Here is a 21421-nt window from a genome sequence, read left to right on the forward strand (position 1 = left end):
TATTCAACTTCCAGCGATAACTCCTTCTTCTGATCCCTCTAAGTGCTGAAACATTTGCCCTGCATCCATCCTATAAAACCCTTTAAGCAACTTAAATGTTTCTATCATATCCCCTCATTTTCTCCTATCAACCAACTTCTGCAATCAACACACATCCTCAATCTATCCTCATAGGGAACATTCCACAGGGTACTCACCATCTTAGTCACTCACCTCTGAATCCTCTCCACCACTTCCCCATCAACAAGAAACCTAGGGGACCAAACTTGAGCACAGATGTGGGCATATCAAAGCCTTATAAAGAGGAATAACAACTGCCTTATCTCTACTTATGTGTTCTTTAATAGCCAAGTAATCTTATGGGCTACTTCAGCAACCTTAGCAATATGGCCTCCAAACTTTAAATCTGTCTAATACTACCCCTAAATCTCTAGCTTCATCCATTTCCAGGAGTACAGTGCCATCAATGTGATACACGGCTTTTAATCTATTTATCCCAAAATGCATAACTTGACATTTCTCCACATTAAACTGACAACCATTATCTTTTGCCTATACTGACAGCTTATTTAAATCGTTTTGCAAGTTCTCCACTTTGTATCATTTTGATTAACTATTACTCCCTAATTTCACATCATCAACAAACAACTGAATATTTTCTATATCATTTATGTACAAATTAAACAGCAATGGTCCCAGCACTGAACCATGCAGCACATGACTAGGCACCTGTTTTCGACTTGATTCTGCCCCCCCCCCCCCTCTGGATACCAATTTTTGATATCTGTTCAGCAGCCAGCCTCTTATCCTCTTAACCAGTGTCATATTCATTACCATTTATTCTAATTTGCGTAACAGAGTTCCATGTAGTATTCCATCAAATGCCTTTGCAAAATCTAGCAAAATCATCGTGTAGCCATTTCCTTTATCCAACTCAGCTGTTACTCTATTATAAAAAGTTAGTAAATTACTAAGGCATGACCAACCCTTCACAAAGCCATGCTGATCCTCATACAGTATCATATTTTTATCTACCCATTCTTGAATTCTCTTTTTGACCAATTTTTGTAGTGCTTTTATTACCATGCCTGAGATACTGATTGGTGTATAATTTGCTACTGCAGTCTTAAAACCTACCTTATACAATGGAATTATTTTGTCCTCTTTCCACTCCCTTAGTACTCTACCAGAGCTGAGACTTAAATTAAAGAGTCTAGTCAAAGGCATTGCCAGTTCCCTTGCACATTCTTGCAAAACCCTAATTTTTAATTTATTAATATGCCAATAGTATAATCAAACTTCAGACACAAATGCAGAGTAACAATGTTTACTTACCTTAGAAAGCATGTCTCTTAATGTACCGTTTTGGTGGTAATTTCGAATGAAGAGACCGCCATTTTCACTTACACATGCAAATATCACAGGATATATATAAGGATGCTGTAAATAAATAAAAACAGCAAAGTTTAACAGCAAATACTGAATTAATTTCTTTAAGTAATCAAAAGAATAAGCTTCATTTCAACATATACACATACATCAGGGGCGAATATTCCGGGTGCTAGGTGCTCATCCATGAAATATCAGTATTACTAATATTATATTTTTGCATTTATTCCCATTAAAGACTCCCCTAATTATTTCCTGGCTTCGTGTGGTTCCTAAAATTAAACACAATATACTAATGCTTCATGAAGAGGACACTTTTTGATGCATAAACATTGCATCACATTCGCGTTAATAGCCAGCGTGTGCTTTCAAAATACATACACAAAAGATGTAGAGGGAAGTGGGTCAAATTCTTAGCGTTGTAGTAGTTTTAAACTGCTGAAAAGGCAAAGCAAAGTGAGTTCTGAGACAAGAGCACCTAGAGGCTGTGACTGGTTATTGTGTCAACCAATCCAATTGAACATTGTCATTTGTCAAGAGTTGCTGTTTTTGTTTTCTGAGTTTCATCTGTTTTGCATGTGTAGGTTACGTGCATATTATATATAAAAACTTGTTTACCACATTAGTGGTAGGCAAGTTTTTATATATAATATAGACAAGTTTTTAATATATAATTTTCCATAAATTTATAACTTTTTTGTCCATATTTAGAATGGGAAACCAGTGTTGACGATCTACTGAATGTCACGTTTTCTACCAGAACATTCGGAGATTGTATGACTGTATTTCAAGAAGGTAAGCCTTGTCCTCCTCTTCCAAATTTACAGAGCATGCACAAAGATGCAAAAATTGAGTATATGAGACACTTCTCTATTTCAGAATACAGTACAGTAGAATAATTAACTGGATGTGAAGTGTGGTCAAGATTTTTTTGTTGGCTTTGTTTATTATTCTCCAGAGAGAAAAGTGTTTGGAATAAGCATGGATATTCTGACCTTAACCATTTAACAGCAGTAGTGCAAAAACACGAGTGCTCCCAATCACATGTTCAATCAATTTTAAATTTCAAGATGTTTGGAAAACAAAGAATTGACACTCTCTTTGACAAAGAAATTGAAGTTACCCATCATAACGAACAGGTAAAGAATAATAGAGACATTCATGATGAATCTAAAGATTTAACTAATTGAGGAAATTATACAGAATTTTTTAATGTGCTCCGTGAGTATGATCCTCTTTTAGACAGTCATTTAAAGGATTTGACTGTATTTCAAAGAACTTCTTCCGAAATGATATTATTAGCACTATATCTGATGTAGTTAAAGATGCTATAAAAAAAGAAACTGCTGCAGCTATATTTCTGGCCATTAAATTCTGGATGAAACATCTGATGTCATGTCAAAATTGCAGCTATCAACTGTTTTCCATTTTGTCCGTAATGCAAATACACAAAAGGTTCATTGGATTTCCAAATGTAAGTGATGATAGTAATGTCTAGTGGTCTTTTTAAAGATATTGTAAACAGAGTTGAGGAATTTAATATCAAGGACAAGTTAGTTGGTCAAACTTATGATGGTGTCTATGAAACGAGTGGCTATATTAATGGCTTACAGAGGAAAGTTAGAGGCATATCCTTTAGCAATATTTACACATTGCTATGCCCACGTTTCAAATTTAGTTCTGAAGCAAAGCCTCTTGAATATCGAGGAATGTGGATTGTTTTTCCAAACTATCAGTGCATTGGTGGCATATTTTTCTAAATCATCGAAAAGAATAAATGCTTTGCAAGAGTTTGTTGCTAAAAAATTATCCTCCATCGTACCAACCAGATGGAACTTTACTTCTCGTTTAACAAGCACAGTAAAACATCACAGAAATCAACTAATTGAGTTTTTTTGAACACATAGTGAAGAATTCTGAGGAATGGGACGTGGATGCTGTAATCAAAGCTCATGGTTTTTTGCATTTCTTGCAAGATTTTCAAACAATTTTGTAGCTAGAATTTTTTTCTGTTTTATTTGGCTATACTGATGTCTTGAATAATATACTGCAAACTTCATCCTATAATATATTGTACTGTTGTAAAAAAGTGCATGATACTATGAAGCAGCTTAGAAATGACAGGGAACATGGATTTGATGATATTTGGGTTTCTGTATCAAAGTAGAAGCATACAGTTGATGAGTCGAGACCTAAGAGATGGAGAAGAGCATGTGCCTTCGATTATACCAGGGAATAGTAGACTGCATGTGCCTGGAGATGGAAGAAAGATACTCTTCACTTTTGAAACATAAATTTTTTCAATTCTTTTGTAGTGAAAGATGTGGTCATGCGAAGACATTTCTTGATGGTATTTTAGAAAACTTAAAAGGATTTCTATGGCCCAGTTTTTGACTACATTTGCTTGAAAAATGAAATGAAAGTACTATTTTCTTCTGAAGAATTTGCCAGGAAATCGGTGCATCACCTATTAAAATTCATGCAAGAAAATCAACTTCAGGTTGCATTCAAGGAAATTTATAAGTTAGCAGAACTTGTCATGCTGATTCTGAGCTCTACTGCTAGAGTCGAGTGTTCTCATTGATGATGGAACTGAAGGGAAAAACCTTCATTTCATGATGTGCTAATACAATTCTTAAAGAAAAACAGAAGATTGGAACTTGTGTATAAATAAAGTAAGTAAAATTAGTTATTATTTCAGTCGTTCTTTGATTCAGTCCAGAAAAATGATAATTTCCCAAGTGATTACTTTTTTTCAATTTCTTTGTGAATTACATATGGCTGTATTTAAAAATCGTATCAAAATTCAAATTATCCACGTCTCACTCTAGTATTTGCCAATGATAATCTAACCTCACAAAGAAATGTAAACCCTTTGTTCTCAGAAAACCGGCATGCGTGAAGCATAGACTATTGTTCATTTGACCTTCATGCTTTCCATATTTAAAATTATATTAACATATTGTCACGTTCGCACCTGGGTGTCTGTTGTTCCTTTAATTCCCTGGGAGGTACTAGCTTTTTAGCATGTATGCTGCTTCTGTGTCAAGCAGTTGCATTTTCACAAAGCATATATAGCATGTTGGTCCAACTCCTATGGTAGAATTTTATTTCTAAAATTAACATTTGTTAAGTGTTTGGATGATATCAAATATCTCAAATGCTATTCAAACTGATTTCAAGTTATATATATCTTCATTTTTTGATTTTCATAAATTGACTGCTTTCTGTATCCAATGGCTGTATTACAAACACCTGCTATATATATTTTCTGGAATTGAAAATTTGAAAGTGGACGTTAGGACAAATGTGTTTAATTAGGTGTTATGTTTAGTGCTACAATAAATCTGTTCTGTTCGCATGCATGCAGCATAGCCTGCAGGAGAAGAGTGTTTTTTCCATTAAGTGTGTCGTTTGAGTTGTCTTACACTGATTGTTCCTAAATATAGTATACAGATGTTAAATATCTGTTTACTATATTCAGTGATAAACAAAGCTAATTGTTTTTCTTGTTTGTGCAGTATACATCTGTTGAAGTTGGAAAGTTTTTAATGGTATAGGGACATTTTTATTCTAGTCTTCGGAAACAAAAGACAGTAAAAATTTATCTATTCCTGAATAAAAATGAATACTTCTGTGTATTATATTATTGATCTACAACAAAATACCAGTATATGTGAGATTGCTAAGACAGAAGAGCTGCTGACACTTAAACAAAACAAAACAAATGAATGTAGGATTCCTGAAAGTGTAGACAATTCTGATAATTATCAGATATTATGTATCCCATTATTGCATAAAATGTATACTGAGTCTCAGTAAACAAAAGAAAATTCTTAGAAAATGGAGCAAAATATACATAAACCAGAGAAATACACATAATATGCACAACACATTTTATGAACCAAGATTTGCTGCTCCATCAAACCACATATTCCTGCCATGCCTAAATGAATCACCCGATGAACATCTGCAACCTTCATAGCAACCACGAAGAAAAATCTCAATACAAGAAGACTAGGTGAAGTGTTTTTTTTTTTTTTCCCTGAACATTCAATAGCAACCTGTACTGTACAAATCCAGAAGATAATCGTAATATAACAATATAAACTGTATAATTCCAGAAGAATCCTAGTATGTGAGGACTTTAGCAGAGTTTATTGTAGTTTTTATTGGTAATTTTTTTTTTTTTAATCACTAGAGGGCAGGCTAAGAAAAAAGATTAGTTAACAACATAGATGTAATTTACCTGTATAGAGTGCAACAGCATGTAGCTTGGTTCTTATACACATGTATCCTTCTGATGATGACCTCAATACAGGGGTCTAAACGTCAAGTTATTATTTTATTATTAATCAGTCAAATAATCTTTTTAACACGTGTGTTTTGTGCCCCTAAATTCATAAATATGAATTATTAGTTCATTGGATTAGCCTCTCCCTATAGTTTTTAACTGAACTACTAAATTCACATGTATACCACAGTAATTAAATTTTAATAATATGTAGATGTTTCATCTTAAGTATCTTAAGACATCATCAGTACAGTTATTACAAACAATACTAGGAATTACATTCAAAGGAACAGTTAGTGCATGCTTACATTGGAATCCCTCTAAGCGTACAGTAACATGTTTGAGGACTAAAATATTCACCTTTAAATTAAAATTAAATTAAAATATATCTGATACATTTATTTTATACAATTGAGGATAATAATTTCCAGACCTTTGAGATAGTGAGACAGTCATTAAGGTTAAGATTGGGTCTGTGACATAAGGCTTCAGCACTTTCTTTATATAAACACTCATGCTTATATAAGGATCTATGTAGCAGCTTGGTGATAATTACTGTGGTATAAGTGTGAATTTTTAGTTATGAATACTCCACATGTTTCACTATATAACTGAACTACTAAATGTATTAGTGGCTGTTTATTATTGGTTAGTTATTTATACTTTCCAAACAAATCTCTTTTCCTCTCCTCGTCCTTTATTTATTTTTTTAAATTATGCCATCATAAATTCACTTATTCATGTCTAGACAGAGCCGAACCATGCACCGCACAAGGGCGCTTGAAGATGGGGGGGGGGGGGCATTTCACCATGGGAAATAATAAAAAAAAAATATAAATTTTCTTATTCTTGAATTATATCGTTTGAAGTGAAACGATATCAATATTACCACAGATTTTATTTCACATAGTAAGCATCGACTCAGCGAAAATTTTAGAAATATTCTCGATTGTTTCTTATATTTTTAGTGGAAATTGTTAATTTAAGACAGACTGTGAATTCATTCTTATGCTGTGCTTTGCCCAGTACCGTCGACAGGATGTAGCATAGAGGCAGCCTGCCTCACGGCGCTGCTTAATAAGGGTGTTTGCTCAGCCGTATTACGGCAACAAGATATTTTAAAAAAAATACAGCATTTAGTTTACCAAATAAAAAAGGCGCCATTTCCCATTGACAGTTAAATATGTGCTTATTATATTTTATTAATAAAAAAATTATAGTCATACATACTAAAACTAAACATTTTAGAACCCACTTATTAGATACTTAAGGAAACAACCCATAAAGTATCATACGATGTGAATTTCATAAACTTTTATAGTCTATATCAGTGATGGCAAACCTATGACATGTGTGTCAGCAGTGACACACTTGAGGGTTTCAGGTGACACACCTTGGATGTTGAAAGATATTGGTATTTTGATGAAAAAACTGTGATAAATCATGTAAGATCGCTCTCAGTTAAGGTGAAGGCAGGTTTCGGTTCATTGAAAGAATTATATTTCGTACAGGGTGTCCCAAAATTCACGCAAGATTAAAATTTAGCGCCATTTGTGCGGTAAAGTGTTGCCAATGAGAAAAAAAAGACAGCATGACAGCTGACAGTTCAGGGTTATTAAAAATGGAGTGCTACACGAAAGAACAACGCATTTTCAATGTTGAGCAATATTTTAAAAATAATGAAGGTTTGGCAGCTACAGTTCGCAATTTTCGTACAAAATATGGTCGGAATAGTGATTTAACTTCAACTGTGAAAAGATTAATTAAAAAATTCAAGGAAACTGGATCAATTAGTGATCTTATACACTCTGGCCGTCCTTCAACAAGTTGTTCAACAGAAAACATCAAAGCAGCTCGTGAGAGTGTTGCTGAGAGTCCAGTAACATCAATTCGGCACTGTGGTCTTGAATTGGGCATTTCGAGAAGCTCTCTACAGCGTATTCTCACGAAAGATTTGCATCTTTATGCTTACAAAGTTCAATTGACTCAAGAACTGAAGCCTACTGACCACACACAGCGAAGAGAGTTCGTTGAATGGATTACGGAACAACAACAAGTGGATGCTTATTTTTCGAACAAAATCATCTTCAGCGATGAGGCTCATTTTCATCTTGATGGCTTCGTTAATCGACAAAATTGTCGCATTTGGGGTTCAGAAAATCCACAAGTGATTGTTGAGAAACAAAATCATCCACAACGTGTCACTGTTTGGTGCGGATTTTGGGCTGGAGGCATCATCGGTCCATTCTTCGAAAATGCGGCTGGTAAGGCAATAATAGTTAATGGTGCTCGCTATCGCGACATGATAATCCAGTTTTTTGTGCCTAAATTGCAAGATATGGATGTGGACGACATGTGGTTTCAACAAGACAGTGCCACATGCCATACAGCCCGAGAAACAATTCAATTACTGCATGAGTCATTTCCTGGTCATGTAATTTCCCGTTTTGGTGATCAGAATTGGCTGCCCAGATCATGTGACTTAACGGCGTTGGACTTTTTTCTTTGGGGTTTTTTGAAGTCTAAGGTTTATGCCAACAAGCTCACGACCACCCACGCCTTGAAGGAGGAAATTGAGTGCTGTATCAACGAAATTCAGCCACATTTATGCAAAACGGTTATGGAAAATTTCGACAAAAGAGTGTGTATGTGCCAGCAAAGCCGTGGGGGCCATTTACCTGATATGCTATTCCATGCATAACCCTATACTGTATACTTTATGAATCAATAAGAAATTACAATTTTTAATTAAAAACCTGTGTTTTCTATCAAAATTACTTCTTGCGTGAATTTTGGGACACCCTGTAGTTAGCCTATTACTATTTTATTCTGTAGTTAGCTTATTTCTATTTTATTTTGTAACTAGCCTATAAACAACGAGCGTTTTAAGTTTACATTTTCTTTCTTAATCATTATAATTTCTGCATAGTCATATGATATTATAAAACCTTATAAAAATTATTATCAATATTATATGATACAAACTTATAAATACGTGCTTTATATATTATAAACTTAAAGTTTTCATTTGACTTCTGTGTGAAATTCGTTCATGCATGCATTTCAAGTCTCTCGACTGACTAATACAACTTCTAAACATATTTAAAACCACTTTAACAGAAAATATAATTCACAGCATTAAATATTGAATTTATCTGAGTAAATAATGAAAACATTTTTATAGTTGCAATAAATTCAGTAAATTTTGTTAAATAATGCAAATAGTAACAACTTACGATGACGTCGCAACAAAACCTACTAAATAGCTGCTATTAGTAGGATGATAGAGAGTAAAACGTAACAAGGTTGTTCCAAATGCACTGGTAATAAATCTGACAACCCTGCTGAAAGTAGTGGTAGTCTTGCATGGTCTACCACTTAAGTAATATGAGTTGCTGGTGTATAATTCATTTCCAGTAATTGTTAGTTCTTATTAATTATTACTGCTGTATATAATTATGCTCTTTTTTAATTTGTAAACCCTTTTACAATGGCAGCTAGCACTAATAAAAAACTAAAATTATCACAGAAAGGAAGTGGAAGAAATTTCCAAGATGCCTGGACTGAACAATATGGTGTTATTGATAGATGCAATAAAGTTCTCTGTAAATTGTGTGGTGAATTATCTGTGAGTAGAACACTTGGAATGTAAGAAGACATTTTGAAACTAAGCACAAATGGCTCCTAGAAAAAACTTTTGAAGAAAGCAAAGAATACATATCGCAACATCTAAAACTGGCAGAATCACAATCAGGGACTTCAATTAAATTTGTTTCAGGACCTTCAAATTTAGTAGCCGCAAGTTACAGTATTTCACATACTATTGTTGAACATGGGAAACCACTTAGTGATGGTGATTATATTAAAGAAGCTTTCGTAAAGTGTGCACTATTTTTATTTGAGAACTTTCATAATAAGGAAGCTATTGTAAAGCGCATGAAAGAGTTATCATTAAGTAGGAATACTATTAAAGACAGAGTTATATCAATGAATGCTAGTATAGAAAATCAAATACAAGACTTGAACTCATGCCATTGTTTTTCCATTTGTCTCGACGAAACTACAGATATTACGTCATCAGCTCGATTGGTTATTATTGCAAGGTATGTTCACAGTGATTCTATGCACGAGAAATTGATAAAGTTAGAAAATTTACCTCAAAACACGACAGGTGAAGACATGCAACTGTGTTGTTCAAGTGTTCCGTGAGAAACAGATCGAAAATGTTTTCGATTAAACTGATGGCGTGCCTAATATGGTTGGCCATAATGTCGGTTTTATCAAACAATTTACAGAATATGTTGGTCATCCCCTGGTTTGTTTCCATTGTAATATACATCAGGAGACACTGTGTGAGAAATCAGGCTTAAAGGATTTGAATGATGTGATGAGAATTGTGACAAAGGTAACTAATTTTGCTGCTGCCAGGGTTTTAAACAAACGAGAATTTAATTCACTTTTAAGCGAAGTTTAATCAATATACAATACTGGTCTATTGTACATTAATAGACCAATATACAATGGTCTATTAATGTACAATAATATTCGATAGTTGAGTCGTGGCCAAGTACTTGAACGGTTTGTTGAATATTTAAATGAAATTAAATTATATTTAAATACTAAGAGCATGGAGCACGAATTTTCTCAGTTGAACGATTCTACTTGGCTCAGTAAGCTGATGTTTTTCACAGATTTTTCATTGCACCTGAATGAACTTAATATACAATTGCAAGGTTTCGGAAATCGATGTTATGTTTGGCACGATCAAGAGCTTTGAGAATAAACTAATATTTCAACGTGATTTAGAAATTAACAATTTTAAGTATTTCCCAAGAGCGAAATTTTTTTTAACCAAACCAGCCCCAAAAATCGTGAACAACATATCAACCAATCTATCGAAGTTCTAAAGTCAGTAACTGAGCAATTTTCTTCTAGATTTGAGCAATTTCGAATGTTGGAACAAACAATCCAATTCATAAAGTATCCTCATGAAACAGAATTCATGGATCTTAAATTAGATGGCTTTGAGTGGCTGGATTTAAATGATCTAGAAATGCAACTAGCCAACTTCCAGTGTAATCCTATTTGGAAAAGAAAGTTTATTGCTCTTAGAAATGAATTAGAAGAATTTAAGCGGGAACATCTGCATGATACCGCATGTAAAAATTCAGATTGTGAAATTCTAAGCGTGTGGAATAGCCATCCCGAAAACTTTCATGCTCTTAAAATCTTTGCTAAAGCTCTTCTAACAATTTTCTCTTCTACATACTCTTGTGAAACTCTATTTTCTGCCTTAAATAATATCAAATCGAAAGGGAGAAATAGATTGAGCAATGATTTGAGCACTGCCTGTGTAGCATTAAAATGTACACACTACAGCCCTTCTATAAAGCAACTTTCTACCAGTACTCAGCAACAGTACTGGTAGAAAATTACAAACTTACATTACATTAAATGTAATGTAAGTTTGTAACTTTCACTTTCACTTTATTAAATTAATTGTATAATATGAATTCATAGATTTTATATCAATGTCCTATTAAATAAATAGCCTAATATGATATGTATAAGTCACCATCTATGATTATGTAGTTAAATTTATAATGCATGTATGCAAGTGGCACATCAACAACGTCAATATTTAAAAAAAAAAAAGATGTTTGACACATCTGGGTAAAAAGGTTCGCCATCACTGGTCTATATCTAAGCCTATATATATATATAATGATAAGCTTTTTATGTAACGTTTTGGTGTCAGGTTTTTTTGTCAAGTTATTTGAAACGTTTTGAAACTCAGGGGCTACCCCGAGTGTCGAGTCTTCAAAATTCGAGTCGTTAGAATTCAAGGAGAACCGGCCTACCAGTCCAGAACATGGGGGGGGGGCACCAGGGGGAGGAACCCCCTAGTGTAAATATATTAAATTATATTATGCATGAATTCTCTTACTCAAATTGCGAGTCTCTATCGCCCCAAATTTTGCATTTGAGCGATAATTCGCTCCCTGCAGTAAACAATAAGCTATCCCCGACAGCCATTATATTGCAGAAATACGAAAACCAATTAGTTTTATCATGTCACTGGATAAGGCTCACAGACATCATTTGCAGACTGTGTAATATATTTCTCAACAAATACTGCAATTACAGACAACTGGGAATATAAACACTAACTAATGAATGACATCTTCCCTCCAACAGAAACTGCTATATACAGCAGGTACAACATATGGTTTTGCTTGACACTATCCCCCCCCCCCCCCCGTCATGAACGTGTTAAAATTAAGAAATATATAGTGAATGCATTTCAGATATTATGGCAATTGGTTTAAGAGAATTAGCATTTCAATTCAATTGTCAGCTTGTTTTGTTTGGGTAGCACGATCTTTTGTAAATACCGCACCAATCATATGCACTTCTTAATAGTGGCTTTTTCTCTATTATACTGGCCTACAGTCACGCACATCTTTCACTTCTCATTAGTAATTTGTCAAGGATTGTTCATTACGTATTTCAAGTCTTAAATTACTAGTAATTTTTGCTTGATATAATGAAATTATTATTTATTTTGGTGGACAACTTTTAATGCTCTTCTTATTTTAAAGCTAACCAAGTGTGTTAACCCCTAGATGTCGGGAAAAAAGCCAAAGAAGTGATCTGGTGCACAAAACAGGAAAAGACAATTGCAATGAGTACAACTGGAACATAAATTGGCTGGATCACTGAATAAATTTTTAACTTCAGGACCACATAAAAAACGAAGAACTGAAAGTTCTGACGAAGCAAGTACTCCGTGTAGCTCTACTACAGAAAAAGAGGGGATACAAGATAACTATGAAGAAACAAATGTTACATGCGAAAATGAAACTGGCCAGACAGGATTGTCTACAGAAGTTGCAGCACAAGAAATATTGGATTCCGATTCAGAGAAACACGAAACTTCATATTTTACTTTAAATTTTAATGTTAATGATCCAGGTACTTGGCCGAATCATATAACTACCAAAGTTAGAGATTGTTTAGTTGAGCATTGCCCGCGTCAAGTAGTTAAAAGAATTTCCCAAAGATGAATCTGGCCTCAAGTTTTCCGATTCATACTATTATCAAACTTTAGCAAATGGAGAAAAACTTTTACAAAGTTATTTAGTTTACTCAGAATCGCGAAATTCGGTTTTCTGTTATCATTGAAAAATATTTGGTAGTCAAAATTCCCAACTTACTAACGAATACAGTTGTAACGATTGGCAACATTTGAGTCGCATACTAAAAATACACAAGACAAGTTCCGCGCATATTAAAAACTGTTCAAAATATAGCGAACTTAAAATATCGTTGATTAAGAAATGCATTACTGATTGCACACAACAAAAATTATACAAAACTGAGAAAAAATATTGGCAATCTGTTATAGAACGGTTAATTTACATAATACAATATTTATCAAGACAGTGTATAGCGTTTAGAGGTTCTTCGCAAAAACCTTTTGAAAATGATAACGGCAATTTTTTAAAGTTAGTAGAAACTGTCGCTAAATTTGATTCGATAATGGCAGAACACTTGCATCGCATTCAAACATCACAAAAAAGGAACATTGCTCATTATTTAATTGATAAAATACAAAATGAAATCACCCGTATAATTTCTGAAGCTATAAAACAAAAAAATTTTAGAAATGGTTAAAGAGGCGAAATATTATTCATTAATTCTTGACACTACTCTGGATATAAGCCACACAGAACAATTATCTATTGTTATTAGATTTGTTAATCAAAATAAAGATACAAATATAGCAGAAATTCATGAACATTTTTTTTGGGGTTTTCAATCTGTAGAAGACAAAATACATGATCATCAGCAAACATCCAGCCTCATCAATGAAACTGACACTCAATGGGAAAAATATTGATCAAGTGTCAAGATATAAATATCTTGGTTGCTGGCTTAATGAACGGTGGGACCCAGAAATAGATATAAAGACAAGGATTGAAGTTGCACGGCAGTCCTTCATGAAGATGAGAACACTATTCTGCAATAAAGACCTAAACATGGAAGTCAGATGCCGAATGCTGAAATGTTACGTGTGGTCTATTCTGCTCTATGGAGTTGAAACATGGACATTGAAGGCGACAACCATCAAGAAAATCGAAGCCTTTGAGATGTGGCTATACAGAAGAATGCTAAAGATATCATGGACAGAAAAAATTACCAATGAAGATGTCTTAAAATCCATTGGCAAAGCTAAACATCTTGTACAAATAATCAAGAAACGAAAAACATCATATCTTGGACACATCATGAGAAACAGCAAATACCAACTTCTACAAACTATTTTGGTAGGAAGAATTGATGGCAAAGGAACTAGAGGAAGAAAAAGAATATCATGGTTTGACAACATCAAGATGTGGACAGGAAAGAGCAGTGCACAACTGCTCAGATTAGCACAAGAGCGCAGTTTGTTCGCCAAGATGGTCGCTGACCTTCGATAGAAGATAGCACAATAAGAAGAAGAATCTGTAGAAGATACCACTGGGCAAGGACCATTTCAATTTATAAAAAAAAATATTTAAAATTATTGAATATTAACATTTCGGATTTCTGCTGCCAAGCTTATGATAACGGTTCAAATATGCGAGGCAAACATAATGGACTGCAGAAAAAAATCCTTGAAATAAATTCAAGGGCTTTTTTTTATTCCATGTGCTGCTCATTCATTAAATTTGGTAGTTAATGATGCAGCAAGATATCCTGTGAAACTGTAAATTTTTTGGGGGTAATACAGGAAACAGGAATTATATAATTATTTCTCAATAACTGTGAAGCATTGGGCTATATTAAAAAAAAAAATGTGTTTTAAATTTTAAACCACTTTATGTTACTAGGTGGGAAAGTAGAGTAGAAGCAATAAAACCACTTAAAAATAATATCAAGGAAATTTACCAGGCTCTTTTTGATATTAGAAGCTGAAACTAAAGATATTGATTCTAGAGTTCAGGCAGACAACTTAATTTCAAAGATTTATTCATTTAAATTTATTTGCTCTGTTCATGTTTGGTACGAAATCTTAAGTCTCGTAAATGTTGCAAGCAACATAATGCAAAATCTGACATTTGATATAGGAAAAATTACAGAAAATCTTGATTATGTTATACAAGAATTAAATACTCGCCGAATAGACCAATATTTTGAAAATATTATTAGAACTGCAAAAGAAGTAGCAAACGATCTTAATATTGATCCTATTGTTCCAGACATTCGCAAAAGAACAAAAAACAAAAATGTTTGGTTACGAAGCATCATATGAGACAACGCATGATCCTAAACAAATTTTAAAATAAATTTTTTCTTCGTGATTTTAGACACGACAATAACTTCAGTCACGGAAAGATTCACACTCTTAAAACAACATAGCGAGGACTTTAAAGTTATAAGAGACATTAGCAAATTAAAAGATTGGAGCGATGAAGATTTAATGAAACATTGTAAAGATTTGCACTTAAAACTGAGAGACAATCGCGATATTGATGGTATAACTTTATTTGAGGAATTAAAAACTTTACGATGTTTTACTAAAAAAGAGTCGGCTCCTCAGGATGTTTTAAATTATATATATGAAATTAACCGACACGTTTCCAAATACTGCAATTGTGATGCGTATTTATTTAACATTATCAATATCCATAGCATCAGGGGAAAGAAGTTTTTCAAAACTGAAACTAATAAAAAATTATTTGCGGTCAACAATGTCTGGAGAGCATCTAAAGAATTTACCAATTATATCAATTGAAAATAATATTATGGATTCATTAGACATTAAAGATATTATTAAAAATTTTGTGGTGACTAAAGCAATACGGATAAATATGTAAAATAAATCTACATTTATACTTGCGTATAAACTTTTGTAATTTTAAAAAAATTAAATTTTCGCAAAAATTTTTCATGGAAACGTATTTTATGGGGGCGCTGAAAAAAATTTTGCACAAGGGCGCCTCCTACCCACGGCGCGGCCCTGTGTCTAGACTTAATAGAATCACATGCTATTCACACTACCCAGCAACTTATGGGACAAACATATCACAAATGTTAATTATTAATAATTCGTTTGCTATTAATGAAAGTATTTCTACTCATACTTATTTCCTTTCATTTCCTATTCTGACATGTCTTATAAATGATGGTTCACATATTTTCTCCTTTGAGTAATTCAAATATAGAAACCAAATAGAGCATTCTCCTTCATTGTTGTTTTCTAATAAATCCTAAAACAAATCTGTGTAGAGTGGGAGAACAGATTGTTCCCCCCACTCTATGCAAATTTGGCCAATAAATCTCACTGAGTGACCGTAAAGAATCACCATCATGTTGGAGGCTTAATGGATTCTTTACAACACTCAAAAATAATTAAAATAGAATTTAATACTTCCTATATTTCGTCCTAGTCACTAGGACATCTACGGGGATTACAAAAACAATTAATGTAACATGCACACACAAATCTTACAATACTAAGCCCAACCACGTGGGTGACACTAAAGTCCTATCTAGGTGGAGCGCCCTCTAAGGGCGGTAGTAGGTGGCCTGGAATGTAAGGTGGGATCTCTGGTGATGAGTGTTTCCCAAATCTTCGGAAGCTTAATGCAACCGTATTTATTAAGATTTGGTTGGTTTCTGAGTGCTGCTGCTGCTTCTAAGAAAAGTCTCTCTTTCTTGAATTTGCTGTGGTGGAGCATGGTGGTTTTCTTCCATGATACTCTGTGGGTGGTGTCCAAAACATGGTCAGCCAAGCCTGAATGGCCATAGTTGTGTTTACAGATATAAGACTTGTGTTCCTCCAGGCGGATGGATGCTGATCTGCCTGTCTGTCCAAAGTACGCTAGCTTACAGGAACAGGGTACTTTGTAAACTCCAGGCAGAGAGAGGAGGGAGCTGATCTTTCATAGAATGGATACGGGTAGCAAGTTTGCGGTAGAGCTTATATGCTGTATGTAGGTTGTACTTTTTTAGTATCTTGGCTATTTCTTCAGATGTGCCACGGATGTAGGGTATGGTGATGGCATTTTTAAAATCTTGTTGACGAGAAGGACGGGGAATGGGGGAGGAACTGACTATTTTTTTGATACTGTGTTCGCTGTACCCATTGGAGAGGAAAGTGTTGTGTATGTGGTTAAGCTCAGTAGTAAGTGCGGTTCCACTGGAACAAAGATTGTGGGCTCTCTTAGTAAGAGTTTTGATGATGCCATATTGTTGTGAGGGGTGGTGGTGGGAGAGTTTGTGAATGTATCTGCCTGTGTGTGTGTGTGTGGGTTTTCTGTATACAGTGAAGGCAAGTGTATCATTAGGCAGGCGTGTGACTAAGGTGTCTAGGAAGGGTAAACAGTTGTTCTTTTCCTTTTCCATAGTAAACTGGATTCTTGAATGTAGGCTATTAAGATGACTGAGGAAGGAGTCTAACGTGTCTGGGCCGTGAGGCCAAATAGAGAACACATCATCTACATATCTTAGCCAGATAGAAGGTTTGAGTGGGGCTGAGTCTATGGCTCGTTTTTCGAAATCTTCCATATAGAAATTGGGGGGGGGGGGACCCATGGCGGTTCCTTCTATCTGCTTGTAGATTTTGTTCTTCCAGGAGAAATACCCAGAGTTAATGGCAAAGAAAAAGAGATCTAAGATGTCAGAGGGAAAAACGTTTTCTAAGAGAGATAAGGTGTCAGTTAAGGGAATATTGGTAAGCAAAGAGGAGATATCAAAGCTTACCAATATGTCTGCATTATTCAAGGTTAAATTTTCTGTGAGGGCTTTAAAGTGGGTCGAGTTTTTTATATAGGAAGTGGACCTTCCGGTTGGGGGGGGGGGGGGGGTCAGAGAGTTGGCCAGCTGTTTGGACAGTCTGTAGCAAGGTGCATTGGTGGTATCTACTATAGGTCTGAGTGGGGAATTGGGTTTGTAGGTTTTTGATAAACCGTTTATTCGGGGGGGATGGGAGCGGAAAGGTTTAAGTTTTTTCGTGAGGTCAAGGGGCCAGAAGGTTACTTTTTTAAGTAAGATTTTTAATTTCTGAACTTGTGTTTTTGTGGGGTCGTGTTCTAGCAGGATGTAGGTAGCGCGATCGCAGAGGATAATGTTCATTTTACGATTGTATTCACTGGTATTAAGAACGACTGTATCAATCACCACTAAAATAAAGAATCACCACTAAACTCATCATTTTTTTTACCTGAAAGACCCTAGGACAGGAAATTCAGTAGTGGCTCCACTTAATGAGGCAAAGACTGGCCACTGAACAGAGCCTCTCCACTCCCCCAGGAAGCAAGCAAACCCAAAGGTGAACATTATCAAATGTCATTAGTGAGAGCCAGACCCAGAATAGATACCAAGGTTGAAGTAATGTAGAAGTTGTATATTTCCCATATACAAGTAGTCAAAAGTTGTTACCCCCTTATTAATAGAATACTCTAGATTAGAGATAGATGAAAGTTTTTTCATGGTTATACTATAAATTAAAGATGCCAAGAAATTATATTCTTGGTTTAATCCTTTATCCAAATGTAGGCAAACAATGTTTGCACATGAAATATCTGGCTCCCCAATGATGAGACCTCAATAAAGGTCAAAACCAGTAGTGGCTCTTCCCACAATGCATAACACTGTACACATCTGAAAGGACATGTGCTTTGCATTATGGATCACTAAAGCAATTGATGTGAAGTTATCAGCCTCTATATACAAGTATTCCAGGCAGGAAGATACTTCATGCACAAACATTGTTTGCTTACAGTTGAATAAAGGATTAAACCAAGAATATAATTTCTTGGCATCTTTAGTTTATAGTATAACCAAGGGGGAAAACTTTTAACAAAAAACATATCCTTCAATTCTTACTACAATTTAAATACAGACTATGTATTGTTCAATACAACATCCCACTTACACTATATAATGGTAGTGTTTTGAAGCTTTTCTCTTAGCACCTTGTCATATGCCTTTTCCCATAATTTCAAAATTGCTGTCTTATAATGAAAATGTGATCCAAACAAGTCCTATTTTGCATGAACCTAGTTTATTCTTCTCTTTCAATTTTTCTTAGCCTCTTTCTTTTTCCCTCCATTTTTTTTAATAGATAGGTACTGAGAGTTCTATTCCAATCATCTAGAATTATATCTTCTAACATACCTTCTAAGTTATGCAGTGTAGCCACTATAAACTTTTACCCCCCCCCCTCTTAAGCATTTCTTTGAATATCTACTCCAGATGCCTTCCCACATTTCAGCTTTTTCGTGACAAACTAATGATATATACTCCAGATTACATTCCTCTTGAATATTTGTTACCACATGATAGAAAACTTCATGTTTCAATAAATGATCTTTCAAAGTAAGTACGCCAAACATTTAAGATATCTTTATCTTCAGTTGGGGTGCTTAAGGGTCAAAGCTGTATAATTGAGAGGAGACCTCCACATAGCCTTTAAAGGAATGCGGAGAACCGACCAGGGCTTTTGACCTAATGTCCAATCCTCACCTTCTCGTGGTGCACCCTGTTGGGTATCTACTTGGATACTGAACAAATGAGGATGGGCTGGCAATCTGGGATTTGGCCGACCAAATTGTATCCTATTGGATTAAACCAATCTAGAAAATGATGGTACAACATTACAAAATTTCATGCTGGCTGGGGCATCACCCGGTTAAACAAGGCCACCATTGTTTTTGCCAGGGAACCAGGACGAAATGCGAAAAGTCAGCTACTGGAACAAATCTGAAAGCACACCCTAACTCAATATCACCAGAGTTAAAGATCAGTACTATCAACATAAGAAGCCTGAATGGCAAAGAAATGGAGCTAACTGAGGAATTAGATAAGTACCAGACCGACATAATAGGGGTGACTGAAACAAAAAAGACAAAAACTGGTGAGATCTTTCTGAGCAATAAATACAAAATATATTCAGGCAATGACAATCAAGGAAAAGAAGGAGTAGCCATACTATTCAACACAAAATACGAGGCTAATCTTCTTGAATGGCAGGCAGTCTCAAGTAGAGTGATTTGGACAAATATCAGAATGGGACACTGGACAATGAGACTTATTTGTGCCTATGGTCCCACAGATGGTTCTCCTAAGGTAGAAGTGGAGGAATTTTTTGAGGCTCTAGAGAAAGCTACTGACACAATGAAAAAGGAAAAGTTGGTCCTTGTTGGGGATCTAAATAGCAGAGTAGGAAATGATTATCAGACATACAAAAATATTTTAGGAAAATTTGGAGAAAAGAGCAAAGCTAATAATAATGGCAAATACCTGTTGGATTTCTGCTCAGGACATGGACTGGTTATTACTAACACAATGTTCCAACATAAAAATGTGCACAAATTCACATGGAGAGAAGAGGCAAGGAATAAGAAAAGTCTCATTGACTGTTATTGTTGATAGTGATGTTTTCTCTCTGGTGCAGGACACCAGAGTGTACAGAGGATTTGAAACTGGAAGTGATCATTATTTAGTCTTGAGCAGGATAAAATTGAATTTCATATTGAAAAGAATAACATGTAAGAAAGTTTTAAAGCGAATAAAAGTTGAACAGCTCTTAGATGTGAACTGTCGACTAAAATACACAAAGATTATTGAAGATAAAATGAAAGAGTTTGAGAACAGGGAACCAAGCCTTTGAGATTCAGTGGCAAGCCTTGAAGAAAACCCTGATTGATTCAGCCAGAGAGGCATGTGGTGAGGTTGTATGCAAGGATAGAAAAATCAGAATTCCATGGTGGACACAGGAAGTTAAAGAGGCAGTGAAGGAAAAGAAGAAAGCATATCAAAAGTTCCTGGCAATTAAGTCAGCTTTTGCTCTTAAAGAATACAGAGACAAATGTAAGAAAGCTAAACACTGTGTAAAACTAGCTAAACAAAAGTCAAAGATTAGAGGCGTGAACAGATGGCATAAATTTCAATATTATATTAAAAACGAGGATATTAGGAAAGAACTTGATATTGTCAGCATCCAGGAATGCGTTGCAGAGCTAATCTCAGGTGGTATGGTCACTTAAACAGAATGGGCAAGGAAAGATTAGCAAAACAAGTGTTCTCTGCCAGGTTGGCAGGAAAACAACCCAGAGGAAGACCAAGATATAGGTGGATTGATATGGTAAAATGTGCCTTAGACGATAGAAATATAAGATCTGATAATGATAATATTGGAGTCTTGACAAGTAACAGACTGATTTGGAGGAAAATTGTAGATAGGAAGTTAGTAAAGATGTAAAATTTTCATGTAGTACTATCATATCCTGTACACCCCTTGAGGGTACATGTCAGGAATTTGATGATGATGATTATCTTCAGTTTTTTTATCATCTGATTCCTTCTTACAGTACCATTTTCTCCATTTCTAAGTTTATTTCGTGATCCATAACATTTTGCCACCTTCCTGATAATTTATCTTCTATATTCTTACCAGTTTTCACATGACTTTTGTTTAGCTAATTTTACACACTGCTTTGCTTTCTGACATTTTTCTCTGCATTCTCGCAAAGCTAACTTATTTTTTAGGAACTTTCAATATGCTTTCTTCTTTTTCATGACTGCCTCTAACTTCCCAAGCCCGCCATGGAGTTCTTATTTTTCTATCCTTGCAGACAACCTCACCTTAGAGATAATATAATAATAAAACAACAAATGAAAACCTTAACCTGAAGTATTAGTGTACTAAGAGTTTACAACTTTTCATGGGTGGGAGAAAAAAGCTGC

The 21421-nt window shown here is 34.8% G+C and overlaps 1 protein-coding gene across 3 annotated transcripts in view; it reads right to left on the reverse strand.

Moving 5' to 3' along the window:
* The window catches only part of LOC150108473 (PX domain-containing protein kinase-like protein), a 307545-nt gene that overhangs the window by 172802 nt on the left and 113322 nt on the right, over positions 1-21421 (reverse strand). For all 3 annotated transcript variants that reach the window (XR_016548134.1, XM_090390804.1, XM_090390803.1), the window contains exon 7: positions 1336-1440. Coding sequence is in view for 2 of the 3 variants with exons in the window: in XM_090390804.1 (XP_090246930.1) it covers positions 1336-1440 (105 nt within the window). In the remaining variant the exon portion in view is untranslated. The remainder of the gene's footprint in view (positions 1-1335; positions 1441-21421) is intronic.

This window comes from Typopeltis vanoorti, chromosome 3, assembly GCF_054136105.1.
Source record: "Typopeltis vanoorti isolate ZY-2024b chromosome 3, IOZ_Tvanoo_1.0, whole genome shotgun sequence".
Taxonomy (NCBI): Eukaryota; Metazoa; Arthropoda; class Arachnida; order Uropygi; family Thelyphonidae; genus Typopeltis; species Typopeltis vanoorti.